General features: G+C 33.7%; 1 protein-coding gene and 1 pseudogene across 1 annotated transcript; both read right to left on the bottom strand.

Moving 5' to 3' along the window:
* Nucleotides 1-803: 803 nt before the first annotated feature.
* On the bottom strand, nt 804-6185 carry LOC123277978 (olfactory receptor 5J3-like; annotated as a pseudogene).
* Nucleotides 6186-18785: 12600 nt separating this feature from the next.
* Nucleotides 18786-19724, bottom strand: LOC106822815 (olfactory receptor 5J3-like). Its single transcript, XM_014828185.3, has one exon. The coding sequence runs from the start codon at nt 19722-19724 to the stop codon at nt 18786-18788; it is 939 nt and encodes a 312-aa protein (XP_014683671.1).
* Between the last annotated feature and the right edge of the window lie 3935 nt (nt 19725-23659).

Below are 23659 nucleotides of genomic sequence, written 5' to 3'. Positions count from 1 at the left end.
TGGGGTTCCTGTAGCAAGGGATGATGGGGGCATCCCTTGAACATCTTCCCTATTCTGCCTGGCAGGAATAGGTGCCTGGTGAATGGTCCCAGAGAGAAAGGGAGCCATTACCTCAAAAATCCCCCCAACAAATGGTAGGCTAAATGTAAAAAGGGGAAGGGACAAATAAGAATGAATAAGTCACCAAGATAGGTCAAATGTGATGAGGATTTTTAGGCTGCTTAATTTTAAAACGGTTTATGATGAGGACTTTTAGGCTGGTTACTTTTAAAACTACAGATGAGAAGCAGGCTCCAAGGAGTGGAATTTGCTTGCTTGTCCCTTTGTTGGGAAAGATTTACATTTCTAAGGGAAACCTCTATCTGTAAAGATGCCTCCCTCTCTGTGCCAGGAAGAAGGGGGATGGCCTTATCTCTAGAAACTCTTAATGCCAGAGGCAAGAATTTAAGTTGGTTGCTGTCTGGCAATCTCGTGTAACTGATTTAGGGTGGTGGCTTCTAACCTTTCTAACCTTTACTTAATCCGATTTGATTCTTGTCTAAAAGTCATGGGATCACCCAATGACCAGACCCCACCTGCACTGGTACCATTTTAACTTTTTTTTCATCTTCTTTCCTTTATCTTGTAAAGAAATGACTCACATACCCATGCCTTATAAAAATTTAGCCCTAACCCTAACTCGGGGCAGCAGCAGGAGCTCTGACTGCCCTTGGATCCTGCCCTCACACACCAGCTCTGCCTGCCCATGGGTCCTGTCCCTATGCCAGCAGGGGTAGCAGAAGCGGCACCAGCAGAAGCTGTGACTGACCATGGGCCCTGTCCCCATGCTATTCCACACTATTCTCTAAAAAAAAGAGCACTACTGCCAGATCTTGAGAGTCCAAGAAATCTTTCTTTCAACTCCTCGGCTCACCGACCCTGCATCAAAATGCACACAAACCAACAAACACAACTGCACTAAAATGAAGTCGTGAAAATTGGCAGTGATTTTAAAACGAAGCAGTAATGAAAATAGACTAACACACAGAGAACATTAAAATTATTTTTATTAGCAAGAGTGTTTCTTTGTCAACTAAACACTTAGTAGGATCATATTTGGAATAATTTCTATTTATTAAATGCCTAATATGTTCCAGGTATTTCACAATTATCTGTAATCATTGTATGATTTTATTTCATTAAATATTCTGATTCATGTACTTCACATTATAGGTGGCCCAGAATAATTAAAGAAATTGTCCAAGTTTGCACTTTAGGAAGTGGTAGAACAATAATTTTAATACAATGGGTGTCTGATGTAAAAATCAGTATTCCTTTTACTGTTTATTCCGTGCAGCCTTTCAATATTGAAAAACTAAGGAGTGAACAAAATAATGATGGAATTTGAAACCATATTGCACAAAGAATATTGGAAGAGATAGGAATATCCAGTGTGAATAATGTTAGACTCAGGAGGGTATTCTAGCAAAACAGAACATCCGATGAGACTAAGAATGAAAAGAGACAATAAATTAATTCTAAGACTTCATAAGACATATATAAGACGAATTCATATAAGCTCTAAGGAGAGAAATATGTCTTGCTTAAATTGGAAAGAAAAGTCATTATTCTCATTGGTAAAATTTAATAAATGCTGGTTTTGTAAGGGAAGATAAAGCACCATTAGTCACAGCAGTTTTATAGAGTATTGTCAATTAGATTAGGGTTTAGATGGGATGGCTATATCATGCTTAGTTGTCCACGATTCTGTGACTGTGAATTTGTCCACAGGCCACATTTGACCAAGCACAACTTATTTTGATTGTCATCAAAGTTGGGTCAATGCAATCACTATGTGCTCAAAGCACAAGGCCAAATCTCAAATCTTAGGAGCATAAATTGATTGCATTGGCTCTTGGGTCTCTTAATAAAGTATCAAACATGACTGTGATGCAAATGTAGTCATGACCAGTCTAGAGAATGCCAGCAGCTTATGTTCCCGATGAGTTAGCTCAATTTCCAATTTGCATACTGCAAGTTTACACCTATGAAATAAAAAATTAACACATATTTGATATTCTCTGAAGGCTAAGGGGAAAGTTCTGTGAGATAAACATCTGCTGAGTCCTGATTTCTGCAAGTGTTGATGTTCTACAGTAACCAATTTTATGCATGAGATGAAAGGACTGGAGCTACAAGCGCCCATTCTCAAAATTGTTTTCCTAATATTTTACATAGCAATTGATGGGACAGCATTAGATTTTTCATTGATAAAGTCCTCATTTATTTCCTTTTGACAAATTATATCTACCATTTAAGGACTTTTGTAATCAGTTTAACTCAGTTTCATTTATTTTCAGAATATATATATATATATGTATATATGCCATATATGTGGTATACTATTTATTTTCCAATCTACATCTTAGAAATCTGCCACAGACCTTTTATTTGCCTCAGAATTTTAGGGGAGGGATTTTTTTTTCTCATTTAAATATCTAGTTCCAGTTTATAGTATAATATAGTAGCTATTTGTTAGGATGAGTTGAAGGTCAGTACTAGAAAAAAACAAAAGTCACTTTTTTCCATAAAATGATCCTCTCTGGCACATACACATTTAGTAAACTGTGCTATTTTATCTGAATCCTGAGACGCCAACCCCTTTTCCTAGGGGTGTATTTTGTAACAGAATTGGTAAAAAATTCTAAATAGTTCAATTCATTATTCTCGAGTTTCAATTATCTTGCCTGTATATCATGCTTTGTGTTTCATACTCTAAGATATAAGATATTGAATGCTCTTAAAAATGGTAAAGGACTATATAAAACTAAGTTTACTTATTACCTTTATTTTATTTTTAATTTTATTCTGAAAATGAAAGCTTTCACACATGAATGCCTAACATATAAATGTCGCATGTCGGTAGCCTTCAAATAATACATTAAATGATCTTGGAAAATCATGAAAGGCCATACAAATTTTATATGCTGTTCTTGGTGTTGCTGGTAGTGGGGTTGTTATTATTCTTTCATTTTGAAAAGTAAGCTTTCATATGAATTTCTTTGTATGCATTTCTAATATAATAAGCATTTCGACTTGCCACTTTCACTTTTTTCACATTCCAATTTCCTCTCTTCACAGATATTCGAGCCATTCATTTACATCATTTCGGCGTCACTGAGAGGGAAAAATAAAAGTTTAGTCCAGCCTGCTATGTAAAACCATGAATTAATACTTATGGAGTCTTCTGCTTTCTTATTATGCTGCTTAGCCTAATTTCCTCTAGTTATCCCCATATTTAAAACAAACTCCAAAATTTAATATAATTTTATTTGTAAATGAAGATATTCTCTAGAATATTGATTTTATTTTCCAGCTAGGACAGTTTATAGTAATTTACGGAAAAGAGATCACAAAGAAACAATCAGTATTCACGGGCCTGATTCAATTATTATGCATCTGTACACAGAATTTGAACCAAAGGGAAAATAATTGGCTTCACATGTTTTCCCACCTAGATTACATTGCATAGGTTTTCTTCTACCTAGAATACCTTCACGGAATTTTTTATTTAATGTCTAAAGAAGATGTTGAAAGATTCTTAAAGGAAAGAGGGAAATGAGTCTGATTATTAATGATTCCCTAATTGTCTTGGAGGCATCCTTTCTAAACATGAAGTAAAATTCTTCAGGGTAACTTTTCCCTGAGTATTAATGGCACGTCCATGTGAAGTGGTAATAAAATTGTGGCATTCCATCCTTTCAATTTCATGTGTAGTAATGGAAATTGAGTCCAGGAATAAGGAAATGGCTTAGAATAACCACTGTGTGTGGAAAGATAATCTAGAACTGAGTTCTCTTTAGGACTATTTTTGAGTATTTACAGTTATTTTGAAGACTATCTGATTATAAATAATCCAGGTTAATTTCAGAAACATGCATCTGTCAATTTTAGTGGATAATTCAAATATCAATACTTTTTGCCTTAAACATATTTAACTATTTTTATGCTCAATGGAGAGACCAAGTTAGGAGATATTTTATTATTTATGAATTTTATGCTTGTAGCTATCTGTGCGTGTGTTTGTGTGTCTATGTATCTAGATGTATATATTCATTTCTACCCATATATAGAAATGAAAATGTCAACAATTTTCTAGAGGTAACCAACCTAGATGTTAGCATGGTTTTTAGTTTAGTTTACAAAATAACTAGCCATATGTACTATGACATTGTATTCTTCTAGACCTTTCTCTTCCACTGTAAAACAGAGGGTTCCAGTTAAATAAACTCTAAGATTCCTTTAGGCTCAAAGATTTAATAAATTCATATAGACATCATTATTCAAAGCACTTGTTTGTATACTGTTTCAGGGCACATACGGTGTGAAATTAACAAGGACTATAGTTAGTTTCTACAAGCTATTTTCACAGCATCCTTCACTTCCTTATTCCTTAGGCTATAAATTAATGGGTTTCACATAGGAATCAGCAGGGTATAAAGCACAGATACCACCTTTTCTTGTTGTAAGGAATATTGGGATCTTGGTTGAATGTAACTAAAGCTTACAGAACCATAGAATAAAGTCACAGCCATTGGTTGTGAAGCACATGTGAAGAAGGCTTTGTGTCTACCTGCTGCTGAGCAGATCCTCGGGATAGTAGCAAAGATGAAGACATAAGAGATCATCACAGTCAAGAAAGTGATCGACGCAATAATGCTACTGAAGATTAAAAGCAACAATTAATTCGTGGAGGTGTCAGAACATGACAGCTTCAACAACGAGAGAAGGTCACAGAAGAAGTGACTGATGACATTGGCCCACAGAAAGACAATTTTACCAAAAAATTTCTGTGTTCCAAAAAGTTCATTAAACCTCCTACACATGATCCAGTGACCAGACAACACAGACTATTTTAGTCATAGACACTGTATAAACTAAAGGGTCCGCAGTGGCCATATAGTGGTCACAAGCCATTGCTGCCAACAAGAAGCCCTCAGTGGTAAGGAGTGAAGTGAATAAAAAATATTTCACAATGCATACAGAAAATGAGATTATCTCCTGTTCAGCAAAAATGTTCAGCAGCATTTTGGGTACAAAGACTGAAGAATAACAAGCATTAACAAATAGACAGCTAAGAAAATGATAGATGGGTGTTTGGAGTTTGGGACTGATTTGGGTGAAAAAAAGGGTTCCTAGATTCCCCACCAAGGAAATGGTATAGATCAGCAGGAACAGCATGAAAAAGACGACTTTCATTTTATCCTTCAGTCCCAAAAGGATAAATTCAGTAATCAACATAAAATTACCATCACCCATGTGTTTGTTTTTCTTGGTGCCAGTTAACGATGAGATTGGAATAAATTGAGAATAATCATGCTACACTATCAAGTCTATTTGGAATCTCTAACTAGCTGTGCAACTTGAGTTATTTACTTCTCTGATCTGGTTGTTTTATCTGTAAAATAGAAAATTTTAACTAGGAAAGTGTCTAGTCTCTGCAAACACTGTTTACTTACCTGTTCCATAATGAAATTCCATGCATGAAAAACAAAAATACTAAGGTCTTAGCCTCAGGATGCATTCAAAATGCTGGTCTTAGTGTAAAGAAAAAACATTAAATGAATTTCATTCTAAAATCTGTAAAGAAAAGTCCAGTTTATAAAGCATAATAACTAACTTGAAAATTTAACCTGTGGTACCTTTGGAATCCTCTTTTAAATTTCTCACTTTGGATTTAATAATAATATCTAATGTTAAATATATCAAGATATAAGAATAAACTGTACTGTGGCATTTAAGCCTGAGATATTCCATTTATGCTTTTACGCTTAGTTCATTCTCCACATTTTTTTAACTTGGATATGATGAAAGGCAAGGTCCTAACATGCAAAATGTCTGTAGTCATCCTTAGAAATTAGCCAGAGGCTTTCACTTCTGAGAAAAGTGTCCCCTGGGAATGAGGGGAGAGGGCCTCTGAGCTGGAATAAGAAACATGGTGAACAGCAATTTATAATTGTCCTTTGATACACAGTAGAAATACCTTACTCAAGAGACTCAGAAAACAGTCTTTATACTTTTTCTGAGAAAAAGCAAAGCAAATCTATAAAATTAAGCAAACCTATAAAAATACGTATACTTCTTCACAATGTTATGGGTTTTTATTTGAAGTTGAAACATGTTTCTTAGAATATTCAACGTCTTCTCCACTTAATCAATGCACACTTGCTGATTATTCCTACAATTTGTCTAAATATTTATCTTCACATTTACATAAAAGATAAAAATAAATATTTTGAGTTCTCATACTATAACTTTATCTTTACAGAATAAAGGATGACGATTTTAGTGGCTTCATCATCCTTTCACTTGGGAGACACTCTTTCGCGAGTACACTAGGTAAAACTGAGAAAGGAAAAACACTGCAAGATTATTGAAATAATAAGATAACTATGTTAGATTTAGAATATCTACAGTGACAGGTGAGCAATCCTTGTGGGAAATTGATGTTATGGAAGATTACAATTCATCCTTTAGGAAAGAATATTCCAATTGAATTAAAACATTGACTTTTCATTGTTTCAGTAGAAGTTGGATGACAATTTGGATGTTAATGTAGAAAAAGAGATTGAAGTGTAGAATAAGGGATGAGGGTAAATGGCACATTATAAATTCCTCCTACTCCTGTAATTGGAAGTGTTTATCAGATTAAAATCTGAACATGATTTTTTTCTTCCCATTTTTTGTATTTTTAACTGATTTACAGGATGTATGTAAACGGGATATTTGAATAAGTGAATTTCACTTACCAGTGGAAGAAAAAATATTCAACACCTTAGCTCATTTAGGAAACTCATGATCACCCACTTCCATGAGTTATTTCTCTATATTCCTCCTAAAACTAAAACAAAAACAAATGGAAAAAATTAAATTTGTCTGCCATTTACAATAGTAAATTAGGTAAGTGATAGTAGTTGCAGGTAACAGAATTGAAGTTCAAACTTCTGTTTTACTATAAGAGAACCAAAGGCACAGTCTCCATGATGTGAAAGCAAGAGCAAGACGATCAAAAAGTAATCATGTCAGAAGATGAGTTTAGATCAAAATCTCAGTGAGGTATTTACCTTAGTTCTAATGCGAATAGAGTCCCTGGAGCTAACCTTCTGATCAAAAGGATATAACAGATATGTTATTAAAATTTCCTCTGTATTTCCTGAGGGATTTCAGAAACTCTCAAGAACTTAATGAGTCCTTAAGGCATTAAATTTCCTGAATGTTACAATGAATGGAAGGAAATGTGGGGCAAGTATAGAGAAAAAAACCCAGAATATATAATTTCGAAAACAAATGCAATAAAATTGACAGTGATGCCTGCTTGGGACTTCAGCAAAGAAAGCTTTTCAGAACATATTGTTTGGGCTTAGTTGTCAAAAAGAAAAAAAACACCCACACAAAAGCCACAATAAAACCCAAACCTCAGTAGACTTGAAGGTAATAGAGCAAGACCTAAGTAAAAACAATTCTATTCCTTGACTTCCTTGGACTATGAGAATGTCATCAAAGAAAACAAAGTACCACTTCTTCAATGGTTTACTTGAAATGACCTCTACTGTCCATATCTTGAATTCCTCCAATCTAGCAAGCGTCTCCTGATTGACAATTTTACCTTCACCTTAAAATGAATTATGAGAATTCTGGCAGCAATGTTTCAACATATTCTTACATATATGTCTAAATAAGAATTATCCTTTCTTCTTCTTCTTCTTCTTTTTTTTTTTTTTTGTGAGGAAGATTGGCCCTGAGCTAACATCTGTTGCCAATCTTCCTCTTTTTGTTTGAGGAAGATTGTCACTGAGCTAACACCTACGACAATCTTCCTCTGTTTTGTATGTAGGACACCATCTTAGCATGACTTGATTAGTGGTGCATAGGTCCATTCACAGGATCTGAGCCTGAGACCCCTGGGCTTCCCAAGTGTAGCTTGCAAACTTAACCACTACACCACTGGGCCAGCCCCAAGAATTATCCTTTATTCTTTATTCTAAAAAAAAATTAAATTTTTTCTTCCTAAATGCACATTTCCTAAATCCCTAAACTAAAAGCTGATGGTGCAGGTGGTAGGAGTGAGGATGAGGTGATATTCTAATTTTGGGTTAGGCTACAAGATGATTATTTTAGAAGACCTAGAATATTCTAGATACCTAAAACTTTCTCTGCTTTTTTTTAAAAAAAAATATATAATGCATTCCTGCTTCATATACAAAATACTTATATAAGAAATATAGGGGGCCGGCCTGGTAGTGCAGCAGTAAAGTGGGCACGTCGTGCTTCCACGGCCTGGAGTTCACTGGTTCGGATCCCGGGTGCGGACATGGCACCATTTGGCACGCCATGCTGTGGTAGGCCTCCCACATATAAAGTAGAGGAAGATGGGCACGGATGTTAGCTCTGGGCCAGTCTTCCTCAGCAAAAAGAGGAAGATTAGCAGCAGTTAGCTGAGGGCTAATCTTCCTCAAAAAAAAAAAGAAATATATATGTAAGAAATATGAAGAGATTAAGTTTTGCGGACCAGTATTCTCTTCTAGGAAATTGTATATTAAGGGCAAAAAAGTACCTTAAAAAACCTCATCAATGTCTGTATTTGCAGGCAATCAGTTGAAAAGAAAAACAACCAATAATTACAATCAGAAAGTCTCTATCATGTCCTTTATCCTCTGTAGGTCTACCACTCCTTGAAGTCATATGCAATACTATATTTAAAAGCACGCATTTCTGGAAAGTGGCCTCATACTGATGAACATATACTCCATGGATACCCAAAGTGACCTACTGACTTTATTACAAATAAAAATTGGCATTAAATCAAAAAAGTATTGATACTTAGAATACCTATAGGGATGCAATTGAATTTCACATAAAAATTTTAATAGCATTATTTTAAATTAATTTAACATGTATTTGTTAATGTGAACTTTTCTTTCAGGAAGGAAGTCTTTCCATGAAAAAATATTATTTAGAAGTTATATTAATTAATGCAATATATTAAAGAAAGTTGTATCTTACAGAATAACAATCTTTTTTCCTAAGAAATATTAATGAGGAACAATTATGATACAATAAGCTGGTCATTTTAAGTGTATAATTTAACAAGTTTTGACAAATATGTACTCCAGGGCCATTACTACCACAATCAAAACATAGAACATTTCTATAGCCCCCAAAATCTCTAGTTCTCTTTCAAAGAAACTACTCTCTCTTACCTCCAACGGCAAGGAACTGTTGATCAACTGTGCACGTCCAATTAGAAGACTTGCTTTTGTAGAGTTTCACAAAACAAGGATAATACAGTATATGCTCTTTTTCGTCTGTCTTTTTCAATCAAAATAATGTTTTGAGAAACATCCATATTGTTACATAAATCACTAGCTTGTTCTTTTTTATTGCTGAGTAATATTCCATTGCATGGATATACCACACTTTGATTGTTCATTCACCTGTTAACAGACATTTGGATTGTTAGCAATATTTAGCTATAATGAATAAAGCTGCTATAAATACCAGAATGAAAGATTTGTATGGACATAACTACTCAGTTCTCATGGATAATTACATAAGAGCAGAGTCTTCCAGTTCGTTAATGTGGTTTCTCTCTCCATGTGTTTAAAATCTTCTCTAATATCTCTCAGCAATGTTTTATAGCTTTCAAATCTTAGAATCAAGTCTTGACTTCTCTTGTTGAATTTATTCCTAAATATTTTATGCATTTTATCCTATTGTTAATTGAGATTTTTTCTTAATTCTTCGATTGCTTGCTATTAAGATACAGAAACAGTTGACTTTTCATACTGATTTTGTAAGAATTGGTTAAGGTTTTTCACATACGGAATAATTTCTCCTGAGAATAACAAGAATTGTCCTTCTTCTCCAATTTGAATGCCTTCAGTTTCTTTTATTTTGTTATTGTTCATTCATTTATTACTTATTTTTTGCCCCATTTATGAATTGTTTTATTTCTCACATTTAGGCTTACTTATACCTAGAATTTATTTTTGTGCATCATATGTTATTTGATAGGAATCTTTGGTAAAGTTTTGAATAGAATTGTTTCACCTAATGCAGGATGTTTTGTGCTTTATTATTTCAGTTTTTGTTTTGCTGTTTACTTATTTCTCTTCTCCTCTGGAACCTCTACAGTATGTCTATTGATATGCTTTATGGTGTTGTGCAAATCTCTGAGGCTTTGTTAACTTTTCTTCATTCTTTTTCTTTCTCTTCTTCAAATGAGATGATTTCTATTGATCTGTCTTGAAGTTCACTATTTCTTTCTTCCATCATCTCATATCAGTTTTTGGATCTTTCTAGCAAACTTTTCACTTCGGTTATTGGACTTTTTAACTACACAATTTCCATTTGATATTTTTCTCAATCGCTTTCTTTTTATTGAGATTCTCTATTTGATGAGTAATATCGTAAGTTTTCCTTTTAATTCTTTATAAATGTCTCCTTTAGTTATTTCACCATGTTATTTATAATAGCAGCTTTGAAGTCTTTTTTTGCTCAAGCCAACATCTGGATCATTCAGAGACAGTTTCTATTGACTGTGTTTTTGTTCTTCAATATGAATTGCATTTTTCTACTTCTTTGTAAGTCTTCTAAATTTTTGCTGAAAACTTTATGTTATGTATACTATATTGTACGCACTCTGTATTTTGTATGTGCAGCTTTATTAGGTGCTGCCAATCACTTTTCCAAACTGATGATAGAAGGAACATTTCCATCAGTGCCTTGTGAGGGTTCTGGTTGCTCCATATCTTTACCACCACCTGATAATTTTTTATATTACTTTATTGTAGTCTTTCTGGTGAGGTTATAATGGTATCTTTTGTGAATTTATTTTTCTTTTCTCAGATTGCTAATGAGCAACATTACTACTTTATTTTTAGTGCCAGTAGGAGAATTTTGATATTTATTATGTGATGTGCCTATTCAAGTGTTTTGCCTATTTTTCTATATTTTTTTGTCTGTCTTTGTTTTATTGTTCTGTAAGATTTTTTTAAACATTTTGGTTATGGTTTCATATATATGTACAAAAAACGTTTTCGCTGACTCTGTAGCTTGCCTTTTGACTCTATAAATGAATTTTTAAATGTCAATATGTTTCAGTTGATTATTTTTCTCCTTAATGATCAGCACTTTTGTGTTCTATTTAAGAAATGCTTTGCCTATTAAATTTTTAAGATGGTCATAATTTATATTTTTATTGTGCTAACTTTCACATTTACTGTATATCAGTGATTGTCATTTTAAATTGTGCATTTTTGAAATATTAAATAAAATACAATTTTTTTCCACTTTTCCTTTTTTTTCTGAGGAAGATTGGCCCTGAGCTAACATCTGTTGCCAATCCTCCTCTTTTTTTGCTTGAGGAAGATTGTTGCTGAGCTAACGTCTGTGGCAATTTTCCTCTATTTCCTGTGGATGCCACCACAATGTGGTTTGACCAGTGGTGCTAGGTGTGCGCCCAGGACCCCAACCTGTGAACCCCAGGCTGCTACAATGAAGTGTGCAAACTTAACCCCTATGCCACTAGGCCAGACCCCCAATTTTCTTATAATGCTAGAATTTTAGAATATTTAAGTCTATTGACCCACCCTGTATTTTGCCTTATTGTTGTCATGTATTTATATTTCCTTTCTTTTAAATTTCCCAATAAAATACTATGATTGTTGTACAGTCAAAATTTAATCACTGTTTATCATTATCCACGGCTTTCAAATTTACCTTTCCCTTTGCTTCCATACATTCTTGATTGTAATTCCAAGTTTTCATCTTTTCCTCTGAGAACTTGTTTAAGAAATACATACACAGACACTGTAAAATGCCTTTAAATTAAGTGTACACATTATTTAAATTTTATGTTTACATACATAAGTATAACCATGGCACAAATCACTGTACAGATATTTCAACCACTACAAAATCCTCCCTCATGACCATAATACCATAACTTAGTTTTATCTGTTGTGAAAGCTTATACAAATGGAATCTTATGTATAGACTTCTTGTATGTGCCTTCTTTTATTGAGCATAACATTAGTGAGGTTCATCTACATTGTTGTATGTCAGTAACTTTTTTGTCATTATTATTATTTTTAGCTTTTTCAATGAATTTTCTTCAACACCAGTAGTCTGGTTTTTATCTGTCACCGTATACATGTGTCCTTTTACCCCTTTCACCCTCCTCACACCCCCTTTTCCTCTGGCAACCACTAATCTGTTCTCAAAGGTAGACCATATGTTGGAACATTCTCAAAGATAGACCATATCACTCAGGCGTTCTGATGTGCTGTGTAGGGAGTCCTTTGCTGGCCACCAGATGTCTGACTGGTTGTAACTTAGAGGGTAGAGACAAGGGCACCATGGTGCTGACATCACTCTCCAGAAACTGTTTTTAAAAGGGCTCTTTGGTCTTCTGTTTTGCGAATATCTCAAAATTTATTTATTTTTTCCTTTAATAATAGTTAAGTATTTTGTTTATAGTTTATAAAAATAAATCTTGTAAATAAAACTGCTGAAAGCAATTTTGTTCATGTATTATTGTGGACATACACACTCATATCTAGGTGGAAGTCCTGGGACACAAGTTAGGTCCATTTTTTTCTCCGTATAGATATTCAATTGCTCTAGCACCATTAGTTAAAAAGAAAAAAAGTTTCTTTCTTTTCTGCATATCAGTGACTCCTGTGAAACAAATTATGTGTCTGTCTACTGCTAGTGCTAGAGTTCTCATTCTTTTGCATGTGTTGATGTCTATCCTTGAGCTAATATCACATTGCCTTATTTGTCATAGCTTTATGTTGAGTCTTGAAATTTGGTAATATCAGTGTTCAAATTTCCTTCCTGATACAGGCTCAACACAAGGTTGACATAAGGGAAGCCATATTGTAGAAAACAAACTATATTGTAACTTTAAACAACCTCTGACTAACTAGCCCAGATGTGCTCTGTAGATTTTGTGACCCCTCCCAGCTGCTTAAAGGTGATAACTTTTATTCTTTTGAGTTCTTTAGGAATGTGATGACCCCCCCCTCAATCCCACCCCCCACCCCCAGGCAGAGAGTCTATGCTGATATTCATCATCAATGACCACGGAAAGATCCAGGTATAGGTCAGCTGCTTCATTCTCTGATGCATATCCAGTAAAACAAAGGACTATCAGGAACTGGGACCAGATGTCTGGCCCACCAGAGACCAGCCACCTCCCCCACCTGGAGACTGGTCCCATATATAACAGGCTTGTAGTCTTTGTTCTCTGATATGGTTCTTTTGGACATGAGTCGGCCATCATCCCTCTTGCTAGCAAGCTGTAATAAAGTCTTTCTCTCCTACCACCTTGCTTCCTGACTATTGGCATGTCTTGCGACAAGCAGATGAGCCCACTTGAGCGGTAACAATCCCATTCTTTAAATTGTGTTGCCTATTCTAGATTATTAACTAAACAAATAAATTGTAATATCACTTGTCAATCATGGGTGTGGTTATACTAGATAGCTTATCATAAACATTAACTATAATGTTGGCTGTCATTATTTAAATTCTGTAAATATTTTGCTGAGTTTTTTTCATTATTAGATATTGAAATTAATAAGTATTTTCTTATGATAATTATGGGTTTTATCTTTTTCTGTTAGGTAAATTGCCTTTAGAACATTAAACTATCTTCTTGTACTAGAATAAGTCCCTAGTTATATATATAAATATTTTCTCTAGAATTTTGGCTTCTCTGGCATGAGATATACTAGCCTATAATTCTCTCTCCTTGTCAGGTTTTGACATCAGTGTTTTAATTATCCCATAAAATTAGTTATTTTTTTCTTTCTTTTTTTGCTCTCTGAAAGAATCTTAGAATGCTATTCCTTATTGCCTATATGTCAGGATTACATCACCAGAGCAACATGTAAACCTAGAGTGTGCTTTCAGGTAGATTTTATTATTATAAATTCAATCTCTTAAATATATTTAGAATTATGTAAATATTCTAATTGCACCTATTTTGGTAAGTCTTGTTTCTGAAAGAACTTTTTATTTCATTCAAGATCCCATCTTATGACCTTTTTAGTAGTTATAGGATTTCTGATTGTATTCTCTTTTTCATTCATTGCATTAGAAATTTGTGTTTACTCTCATTTTTCCTGGTCAGTTTCACTATAGTTTCATCACTTTTGTTACTCTTTTTTTCGTTTTTGAGGTAACATTGGTTTATAAGATTATATAAATTTCAGGTGTACATTATTATATTTTGACTTTTGTATAGACTGTCTCATGTTTACCACCAAAAGTCTAGTTTCCATCTGTCGCTGTACGTATGTGACCCTTTACGCTTTTCACCCTCCCTTACCCTTTTCCTCCATGGTAACCACCAATCTGTTTTCTCTATGTGTTTATCTTCCACATATGAGTGAAATCATACAGAATTTGTCTTTCTCTATCTGACTTATTTTGCTTAGCATAATATCCTCAAGGTCCATCCATGTTGTCACAAATGGAATGATTTCATCTTTTTTTGAGGCTGAGTAGTATTCCAATGTGTATATACACTGACTTTGTTGATTTTCTCTCGTTATACAATTTCCATTTTATTTTTCATGTTCTATTTATTTTTTATTCTACTTATTTTTTCCAATTTGATTTATTTCAAAAATATTTTAAACTTTACATTTTGATTTTTTTAAACATAGGTCATTTATGCATGTGTTGATTAATTGCCAATATGATTGATTGTATGGCTTTTTGTCATCCATTTAAAGTTAAATTACACTGTGATCAGAGAATACACTCTATATGATTTCAATTATTGAAATTTGTTTTATGATTCAATGTATAATCACTTTTTAAGTGTTCCATGTGTATTTTAGAGAGTGAATATTCTGTAGTTGCATAATTTTCTATGCATTTCTATCAGGTCAATTAAATTGATCATGCTGTGATTTTATTTTTATGGAATTGTTGCATAAATTACTCAGAGAGCTATTTTAAAACCTCCAGCTATATTTGTGAATTTTATTGTCTCTCTTCCATCAGCTTTCCTATAAGTATTTTGAAGCTAATTTTTAGGTAAATATAAATTTAGGATTATTTTTCTCCCTATTTAAGTTGTTATTTTACCATTAAGAAATATCCTTTTTTTATGAATAATAATATTTTTCCTTAGTGTTTGACTTTTCTGATATTAATATAGTGACATCAGCTTCCTTTAAGCATATGTTTACATGGTGTAACAGTTTACATCTTTTTATTTTCAATCTGTCTGTGTCCTTCTATCTCTTGTAAACAGTATATATTTGGTATGTGAGGTTTTTTCTTTGTTTTTTTTTTTTCTTAATCTACTCCAGTAGTTCTTAATCTAGGCAATTTTGACCCCCAGGAGACATTTGACAATGTATACAAACATTTTTGGTGTCCTAATTGGTGAGTGGGGATGTTACTTGCATCTAGTGTCAACCTGCAATGAACAGGACAACCTCCATAACAAAAAATTATCCAGCCCAAAATGGCAATAATGGTGAGGTGGCTAGACCCTGATTTAGTTTATGAATCTTTGTTTTTATATGTAGTAATTGTCATGGCTGATTTTACACGGGGCATCTCACTATTAGAATTATATTTTCCCTCTGAACTTTATTATTTCTTCCCTCTTTTGTACTACTAAATTATTCAAGATTTCATTATTAAATTTTGTCTCATTTGTTAGAGTCTTTTATCTACATATTTTGACTAATTATTTTTTTGGGTACAAGAGGAATTACAATATATCTTTTCCTTTTCAGAACCTTTTAAAATCAATAATTTACCACATTTACCACTGGAAGAAACTTTCAAAAGTTTAACTTCTTATTCCTTTCCATCATTTTTGTTATTTTTATCCTATATTTTACTTTTACACATGTTGTGATCCCCTTAGGAAATCATTTTTGTCGTGGCTTTAATCAGTCAATATTGTTTAATATTTTTCACTTTTACACTTGTGAATTTTATTTTTATTATGCTCTATATTTCCATTGGGATAATTTCCTCCTGCCTAACACTTCTCTTGTTATTTCCTGTTACGTAGTCTGAAAGTTTCTCTCAGATTTTTTCTTTGTTGATAATATTTTCATTTTTCTCATCCTTTTTTGAAGCTTTTTTTTCCATGAGGATAGAATATTAGGTATTTACTTAATTTTTCTTTCATACTTTAAAAATCTCAATCAATTTCCCATAGTTTATACTTAGAATAGTTACCTAATTCTTACTCTTCCTTTGACCACGATGTCCTTATATCTGGGTTTCTTTTCTGGATTTTGGGATCTTCTGCCCGTCCTTAATATGTTTGTTGAGGATTCATCAGTTTTGGGAAAATTTTAGTCACTTTATCTTAAAATATTTGTTCTATCCATTCTCTCTTCCTTTTCTGGTACATGAAATACATGCACTTCACACCATTTGATTGGGTAGCTTTCATCATAAGCTTTTCCATCCATCCGGAAGTAAAAGTGCTCTTGTCATTTTATAAGCACTTTTCCCTATGTTTTACTAACTTTATTTTGAAATATTTCAAACTTACAAAAGAGATTCAAGAATATCTTGCAGAACATTTGGTCCTGTCCAAAACATCCATAAGACATTTGATCCATAAGACATTTGGTCTATGCCAAAAGGTCCTTGATGTTTGGTTTTTGAAAAAGTCTTGTTTTAAAAATCATGTTATTTAATTATCTGAGATCCTTAAAGTTGAAATAATTATACATCTTTTCATGCTTTTTCAGTCTTGTAGAATTTCAGCTCTTGAGAGATACTAAAATCACATTAAACTCTATATATTCTATATCTTAGCTGTGTATCTATATTTGTCTCTTTATCTATCATCATCTACCTAGCCAATCTACTGATCTACCTGTGAAACTTTGAAGTGGTATAATCATTTTCTCTTTACAAGTGAAAAAATTGAGTTTAGCAACTTTAAATGTCTTGCCCACTGTTAAATAATTAGTACACATACTCTGATGCATGTTGGGACTTTGCTCCAATCATGGTCAATTTTGTAAGTATCATATATGTGCTTGAAAACATACATTTACTGTAGATTTTTGGATTTGTTATTATCTTTTGCTAGCTTATCTTAGAGTCATTTTTGACTCTTCTCTTTCCCTCACAGTCCTGCCAGGTCTAGCATCAAAATATATCTTGTAGTTCTTTTTCTTACAAATTTCACTGTGATAGCTCTGGTCTGACATACCATCAGCTTTTAGCTGAATTTTTGTGCAGTCTTTTGCCTGGACTTCTGTCTTCCATTTTGCCATTCTATGATCTATTTATTGTCAATATAGTAACCAGACTGAGCCTGTTAATCTGTAAATTGGATCATACTACTCTTCTTCCCGATTCTCCTTTGTGCCTTTCTCTTCACTCAGATTCAAAGCCCCTATGTATAGCCTACATGACCTGGATCTCTTTTCCCCTCTGGCAGCATCTGCTATAGCTCATCTTCCTCTTTGTTTCAGTTCTGATCTTTTTGTTGTTTCTTGAACACTCCAGGAAATCTCCCACCTCTTTGACTTTGTTCTTGGCTATGCTTTCTTCCTAGAAAGATCTTCCTTCAGAAATTCTAATGACGCTCAGATTCTTACATTTCTTGTTATTTCTCTTAAACATTCCATCTTAGTAGTGACACAGGTTCAAAACTTTCTAACCATGTAAACCTTTTCTTCTGAAAGAAAAAACATCTAATCATTTCTCAAGTCCTATTGATGATTTTTGTGAACTATCTCTTAAGTATGCCCTCTTCCCTACATTATTCACCTATAACATGTCTTACCTCCTTCTGAGAATTTTTTTTCTCTGCACATTCAGAATAATTTTTTCCCAACTTGTTCTTTTACTTTCCAATATACTGATAACAGTGGCATCATGGGAATTTTCTTAAAGTGTAATATTTGCATTTCATTTAGGGTTTAACTTATTGAAGGAGTCTTAAAACATGTTATAGTGGCGCTACAGGGCCTTCATTTTTATGGCCCTAAATAACTTGCCAGTCTAATTTTGTACTGCTTTTTGTTAAAACTTCCATGCTAGAACAAAGTTCATATATTTTCTTATCTTTCAATGGTTTTTCCCATTTGCCATATTTCTCCACTTTGTGTTCCTCTAACATCTTTTGCTCTGTACTTTAAATTTCTCTAGGTTTGGATCACACAGAGCAACTGGCACAACAAAAGTACTCAGTAGAAGTATCTTGAATGAATAAACTATGACTAGAATTATTTTTTCCATAGCCATTTTTTATAAGCCACTGTTAAGATATATAATTTAATATAAAATTTAAGATACATAATTTTGCTTGAATGGCAGCATTTGCACAACAAAAAAATAATGGCATGATCTAGGAAAATCACACCAAGGGAACATTTCAATTTTTCTCTGAGATAACAATCCGTTTGAAAAATGTCTATTATGGGAGTGTTCTTTTGAGTTAACTCAATGTCAGATTCCATTAAATCCAAGGTGAGCTATTTCAAGCATTTATCGTGAGAATTTGTTAGAAAAAAAATATTTATCATCTCTTGAGAGAATGATTCAGTCACAAAAAAATTAATGATGAAATAAAGTGATTTTTAGTCTTCTGGTCAAACTCAACACTCGTGTCTCAAACTGTTTGAGAGTATCCTCATTACAGTTTTGCATGTGATTGTTTCTGTGACATAATTTTTTAAAAAGTCTATCTATTTGCAGGTTTATGTCAGATTAACAAAGACATAGACAAGACTGAGTCAGGTGGGGATTTTCTTCCAGCATATTGATCTTTTTGCTGCATCTTTCACATCTTTATTCCTTAGGCTATAAATCAGTGGATTTAGCATGGGGATTACCAGTGTGTAAAACACAGCAGAGACTTTCTCCTGTTCCAGGAAAGATTGAGAGCTTGGCTGGACGTAACTAAAGGTCACAGACCCATACAACAAGATCACAGCAGTCAGATGGGAGGCACAAGTGGAGAAGGCTTTGCGTCTCCCCTCAGCTGAGCGGATTCTCTGGATGGCAATGATGATGTGGATATAAGAGACCATAATGATAGTTAAAGTGAACACTACAACAGCCCCAGAGAATATCAAAAGCAAAATTTCATTGTTATAGGTATCAGAGCAAGAGAGCTTCAGAAGAGGGGGAATGTCACAGAAATAATGATTCACAATGTTAGGACCACAGAAGTCTAGTTTGAGCAAACCTATTGTATGTGTCAGTGAGTTAACGATACCACCCAAGTAAGATGCAAGGACCATCTGAATACAAAGCCTTTGGGTCATAATGACCGTATACAACAAGGGATTGGCTATTGCTACATAGCGATCATAAGCCATCATAGACAGGACGATGTCCTCTGTGGTCACATACACTGCAAAAAAGAAACTCTGGAGAACACAGCCAGAAAATGTGCTGGACTTGTGTTTTGATAGGAAATTCGCCAGCATCTTAGGAGCAAAGACAGTAGAGTAGCAGATATCACAAAAAGAGAGGTTGCTAAGGAAGAAGTACATTGGAGTACGAAGTTGGGCACTTAGCCAGATCAATATGATCATGCCCCAATTACCTACCAGAGTGATGAAATAAATAAGCATGAAAAGCAAAAAGAGAGGGATTTGCAAATTAGGATTTTCAGTTAAACCCACCAGAAGAAATTCCTTCACACTTGTATGATTCCAACTTGCCATATATGCAGGTATTTATAGCTGTTTAGTTGTAGGACAAGATGATATCACTCCATGATCTGGTGTCCATAATAGCATGGAGTATTTAAGTTTACCCTGTAGTTGGATGAAGAAAAATAACTTCAGCAGTCGACCATATGTGTCCTAGACAATCCATCTATAGTGAGTTAAATTTTTGGAATTAGAGATTATTTTATTCCATACTTTTCAGGTTCCATATCATAAAAATTGGGATAAGTAAACTCTCGTAGATGACAAAACTATTAATTGGTAGAACTGAAAGTCAAACCCAGATATGCCTTGCCCTAAACCTCTGATTCATTCTGTGACATACACAAGTCCTCTGCTTACATGGGCTACAAACTGTGGCACTCTTTGGTAGAAATTATTTTCTTATCCTCTTCTACTTTGTTCCTATTTTTTCACACCCAGTTAACTCATGATACTGACTTTCACAATATGCAGCCCTCTTCCTTTCCAAATCTCAAATATCAGATTTTTTTTCCTCACCTTCTGCTCAGATTCTCCACATGGAAGATTAACAACTGTGCCTTCCAACAGAGTTGAGTTGGGAGAAAGAGGAAGAGCAACTTAGTATTTACTATTTAGTATTAAGGCTAATCCAAAAATAGAAATACAATTTAACTTGAAAACCCCTCCTTTTTGTATCTTTATATAATTTCACCTTTGCATCTTTGTTTTTTATCAGCATTAAAACAGCAAATCCCAAAATTCAATGTAGAGGCAAGGTGGGAGTTTGAGGTACCAAAACTCTATCAGCTATGTCTTACTTTCAAAAATGTAGGCTCTTGCTTACTTTCACGTGCTTTTTTTTGACACAATAAAATACTAATTCAACAATATTTTTGGTTAAATATTAATAAATTCATTCATGTATGCTTTAATACATTGAATAAATATATATTACTTACTACTCTGAGCCAAGAAGTGTTATATTTGCTAGAGATGAAGCAGTGAACAAGACAAATGCCATGTTTTCATGGAGCTTACATTTACTAGAGAAATAAATAAGAACATATTGATATACTATATTTGTATTGATATATTATTTACAATGATGATGAGCACTATGAAGGAAAGTAAAGTAGGGCAAGGTGAATAGAAAGAGGTACTAGGTACTCTATTATATAGTGTATTCATATCCTATTGCTACTATAACAATATACCACAAAATTCATGGCTTAAAACAACAAATATGCCTTTCATGCAAGGTACCACGTTAGACATTAGAGATCTCAAAAAGGATATATGAGCTGTGCTCTCTTTAAACTTGATGCCCACTGAGGTCAGAATTTGGGTAAGCTTGGGATTCAATCTTCAGAATATTACTAAATCAAATCCAAAATCTTCACTCTGTGAGTCTTATCCCTCACATACTAAGGTTGTATATTAGATCCTGTATGTATTTTAGATCAGTGACCTCGGGAAGCACAGTGAATCCAAGTCTAACTGTATCCAAGAAAAAGAGGGAGTAATTTGTTGGCAGTAATAAGGATTTTTCTTCTATTAATAAAACCAGGTTGTAAAATATAGAATCAGGATTTCATAACCTGAAAATAAGTTCAACTTAAAAAAAAAGGCAGGACTGAATTTAACCTCAGATGTGACATCTAATGTTCTACAAGTCATTGAATTTCTCTACACTTAAATTTCTTTGTGTAATTAGCATAGTAATATAATAAATAAGGTTCAAATTGGATTAAACTAGATAACATAGTACCATTTACAGGGCTTGTTATATTATACATACACAAAAATACATCCATTATTATCTACTATTACAATTAAAGCCATTATGGTTATTTAATAATTCATTATTTGATCTCAAAATCAGAAGTTCTCTGAGTTGACAAATATAGGAAAAAGCACACTATAGTCATTCTGTATGTGAATATGCATATATGCTCATAGGAACTGAGGTTTGACTTACTGATATGGTTTAGCTAGTTAAGTTAGCTTACTAAATTAATCAGACTATTGGATTTCCCCAAATTCCAAAATAAGCACAGTTTCCCCCTCAATGCAATAAGGGGCACAAATGAACCAGGCAGTGACTTTTGGACAATGCCACGGGTAAGGTAAGGTCAGATTTATGCTCCCACCAGTTCCCCCAACCCACACACACACAAACTAAGAAAATCACGCAATCAGTGAAGATACATTTTATCTAAGGTAAATCCATTCTTTTTGCTACATTCACAGGAGACATTTTGTTGATGCTTTAGAGAATTAATTACCTACCTTCGAGCCACCCAGAACTATGTAGAATTTATCTTGTACAAGAGAATAACAACATTTCTCTCCAGATTTTACAAATAGGTCTTATAAGAGATGAGTATTTATCTTCTAGTTTGTGACAAGTGGAACATTACCCCAAGATAATCCTCAATCCCAGGAGGCCATTGGGCAAGCAATTACTTTCTTTCCAGTGATGTGGCATGAATGATTTGTTTTATATAAGTATAGGGGAGGAAGACATTTCCTCTACCCACTGTGGGTTCTTCTTGTCAGAGAGCAAATTCAATTCACATGAGACAGAATAATAGGAGAAAATTAGACAAAGGTTTATAACATGTATACATGGGAGAGGCTCAGGCAAGCTGAGCAACTCGCCAAAACGGCTGAAGCGACCATCTTAAATATCATCTTCAGCTAAAGACAAAGGAGCATATTGGGGGTGCAGGGGGAGTTGATCATGGGACATTACCACACAAGTACAGTAAACAAATGAAGATTTAAGTCCTTGCCTTTGGCTTTGATTAAGAGTTTCTAGAGATAAGGTCATCCCCCCTTCTTCCTTGTACAGAGAGGGAGACACCTTTACAGACGGAGATTTCCTTTACAATGTAAATGCTTCTTAACAAAGTGTAAGTAAACTCTGCTTTTCAGAGCTCCTTTCCTGTCTGCAGTTTATTAAAACTAACCAGCTCCAAATAATCCTCATGCCAAAGAGACATATCTTGGGGTGGCCAATTCCCATCCCACACATAAGAATAGTGAAGAACCATAACATAATGGACTATACTGTGTCCAGTTAAAACATAACATATGTCTCCATTATTGGTAATTCTTTGATTAAAAAGCAACAAAAACAACAAAAATTCCTTAATTATAACAGTCAGTAAAAAGAAGAATGTTTTCTCCTGTAAATTCTATGATTTCATTCAGATACTTAAAGATATTTTAAAGCATTTAATTACATGAGGAAATTCTGAAGAACAAGCTCAATGCTATTGAGAAGAATCTCTGACACTCTAATTTTTGTTTGGTTCTCAATTATCTGAGCTACTATAAGTAAATATGCCTTGAATGATAACAGTAAGATGCACAAGTAAGAGTTTATGACTCAGGCAATCTGGATTTAAATGTTAGTTTTGCCATTTCACAACTGTGAGACATTGAGTTTCTTAATTAATCTTATTTTTATTAATTTTTAAATTTTGAATAATAATTGTCCACCTCCTCAGATTCTTGTGAGGATTGAGATAACACATGTAAATACATAGCCCCTTGTTCAGCAGATTGTACTCATTTAATGACTGTTCACTTTCTTTTGCAATTATAGAAGTATTACAGCAGTATTTCTTACTATTTTAAAATGAGTTCTAAATTTTAACCTTCTTTAAATTATTGACAACTGTGTAGACTCTATACTTTAAGATTTTTGTGGACAGAATGGAGAATGGATAAATACATGTTGTCAGACTTATTGCAAACAACTGGCTTTTTTCCTAAATCCGGTGGGGAGATTAAAATCAGCTTTGTTGCTAGTAGAAGGGTTTCTTATTTAACAAATGAAGATCATTGCATTTAGAAAATAGGATCATCTCTCATCAATGAAAGCAACAATGTGTGTGAAGATTTAAGAACTGGAAAAATACAGCTTAAAAAATTTCAGAGTGAGAGAAGTTGCCAAA

The sequence above is a fragment of the Equus asinus genome, chromosome 17 (assembly GCF_041296235.1).
Source record: "Equus asinus isolate D_3611 breed Donkey chromosome 17, EquAss-T2T_v2, whole genome shotgun sequence".
NCBI classification, from domain to species: domain Eukaryota; kingdom Metazoa; phylum Chordata; class Mammalia; order Perissodactyla; family Equidae; genus Equus; species Equus asinus.
This window is presented reverse-complemented; position numbering and strand designations above follow the sequence as displayed.

Bases quoted from the DNA above. Each gene is read 5' to 3' on its own strand.
- LOC106822815 (XM_014828185.3), bottom strand. From the start codon at position 19,724: ATGGCAAGTTGGAATCATACAAGTGTGAAGGAATTTCTTCTGGTGGGT.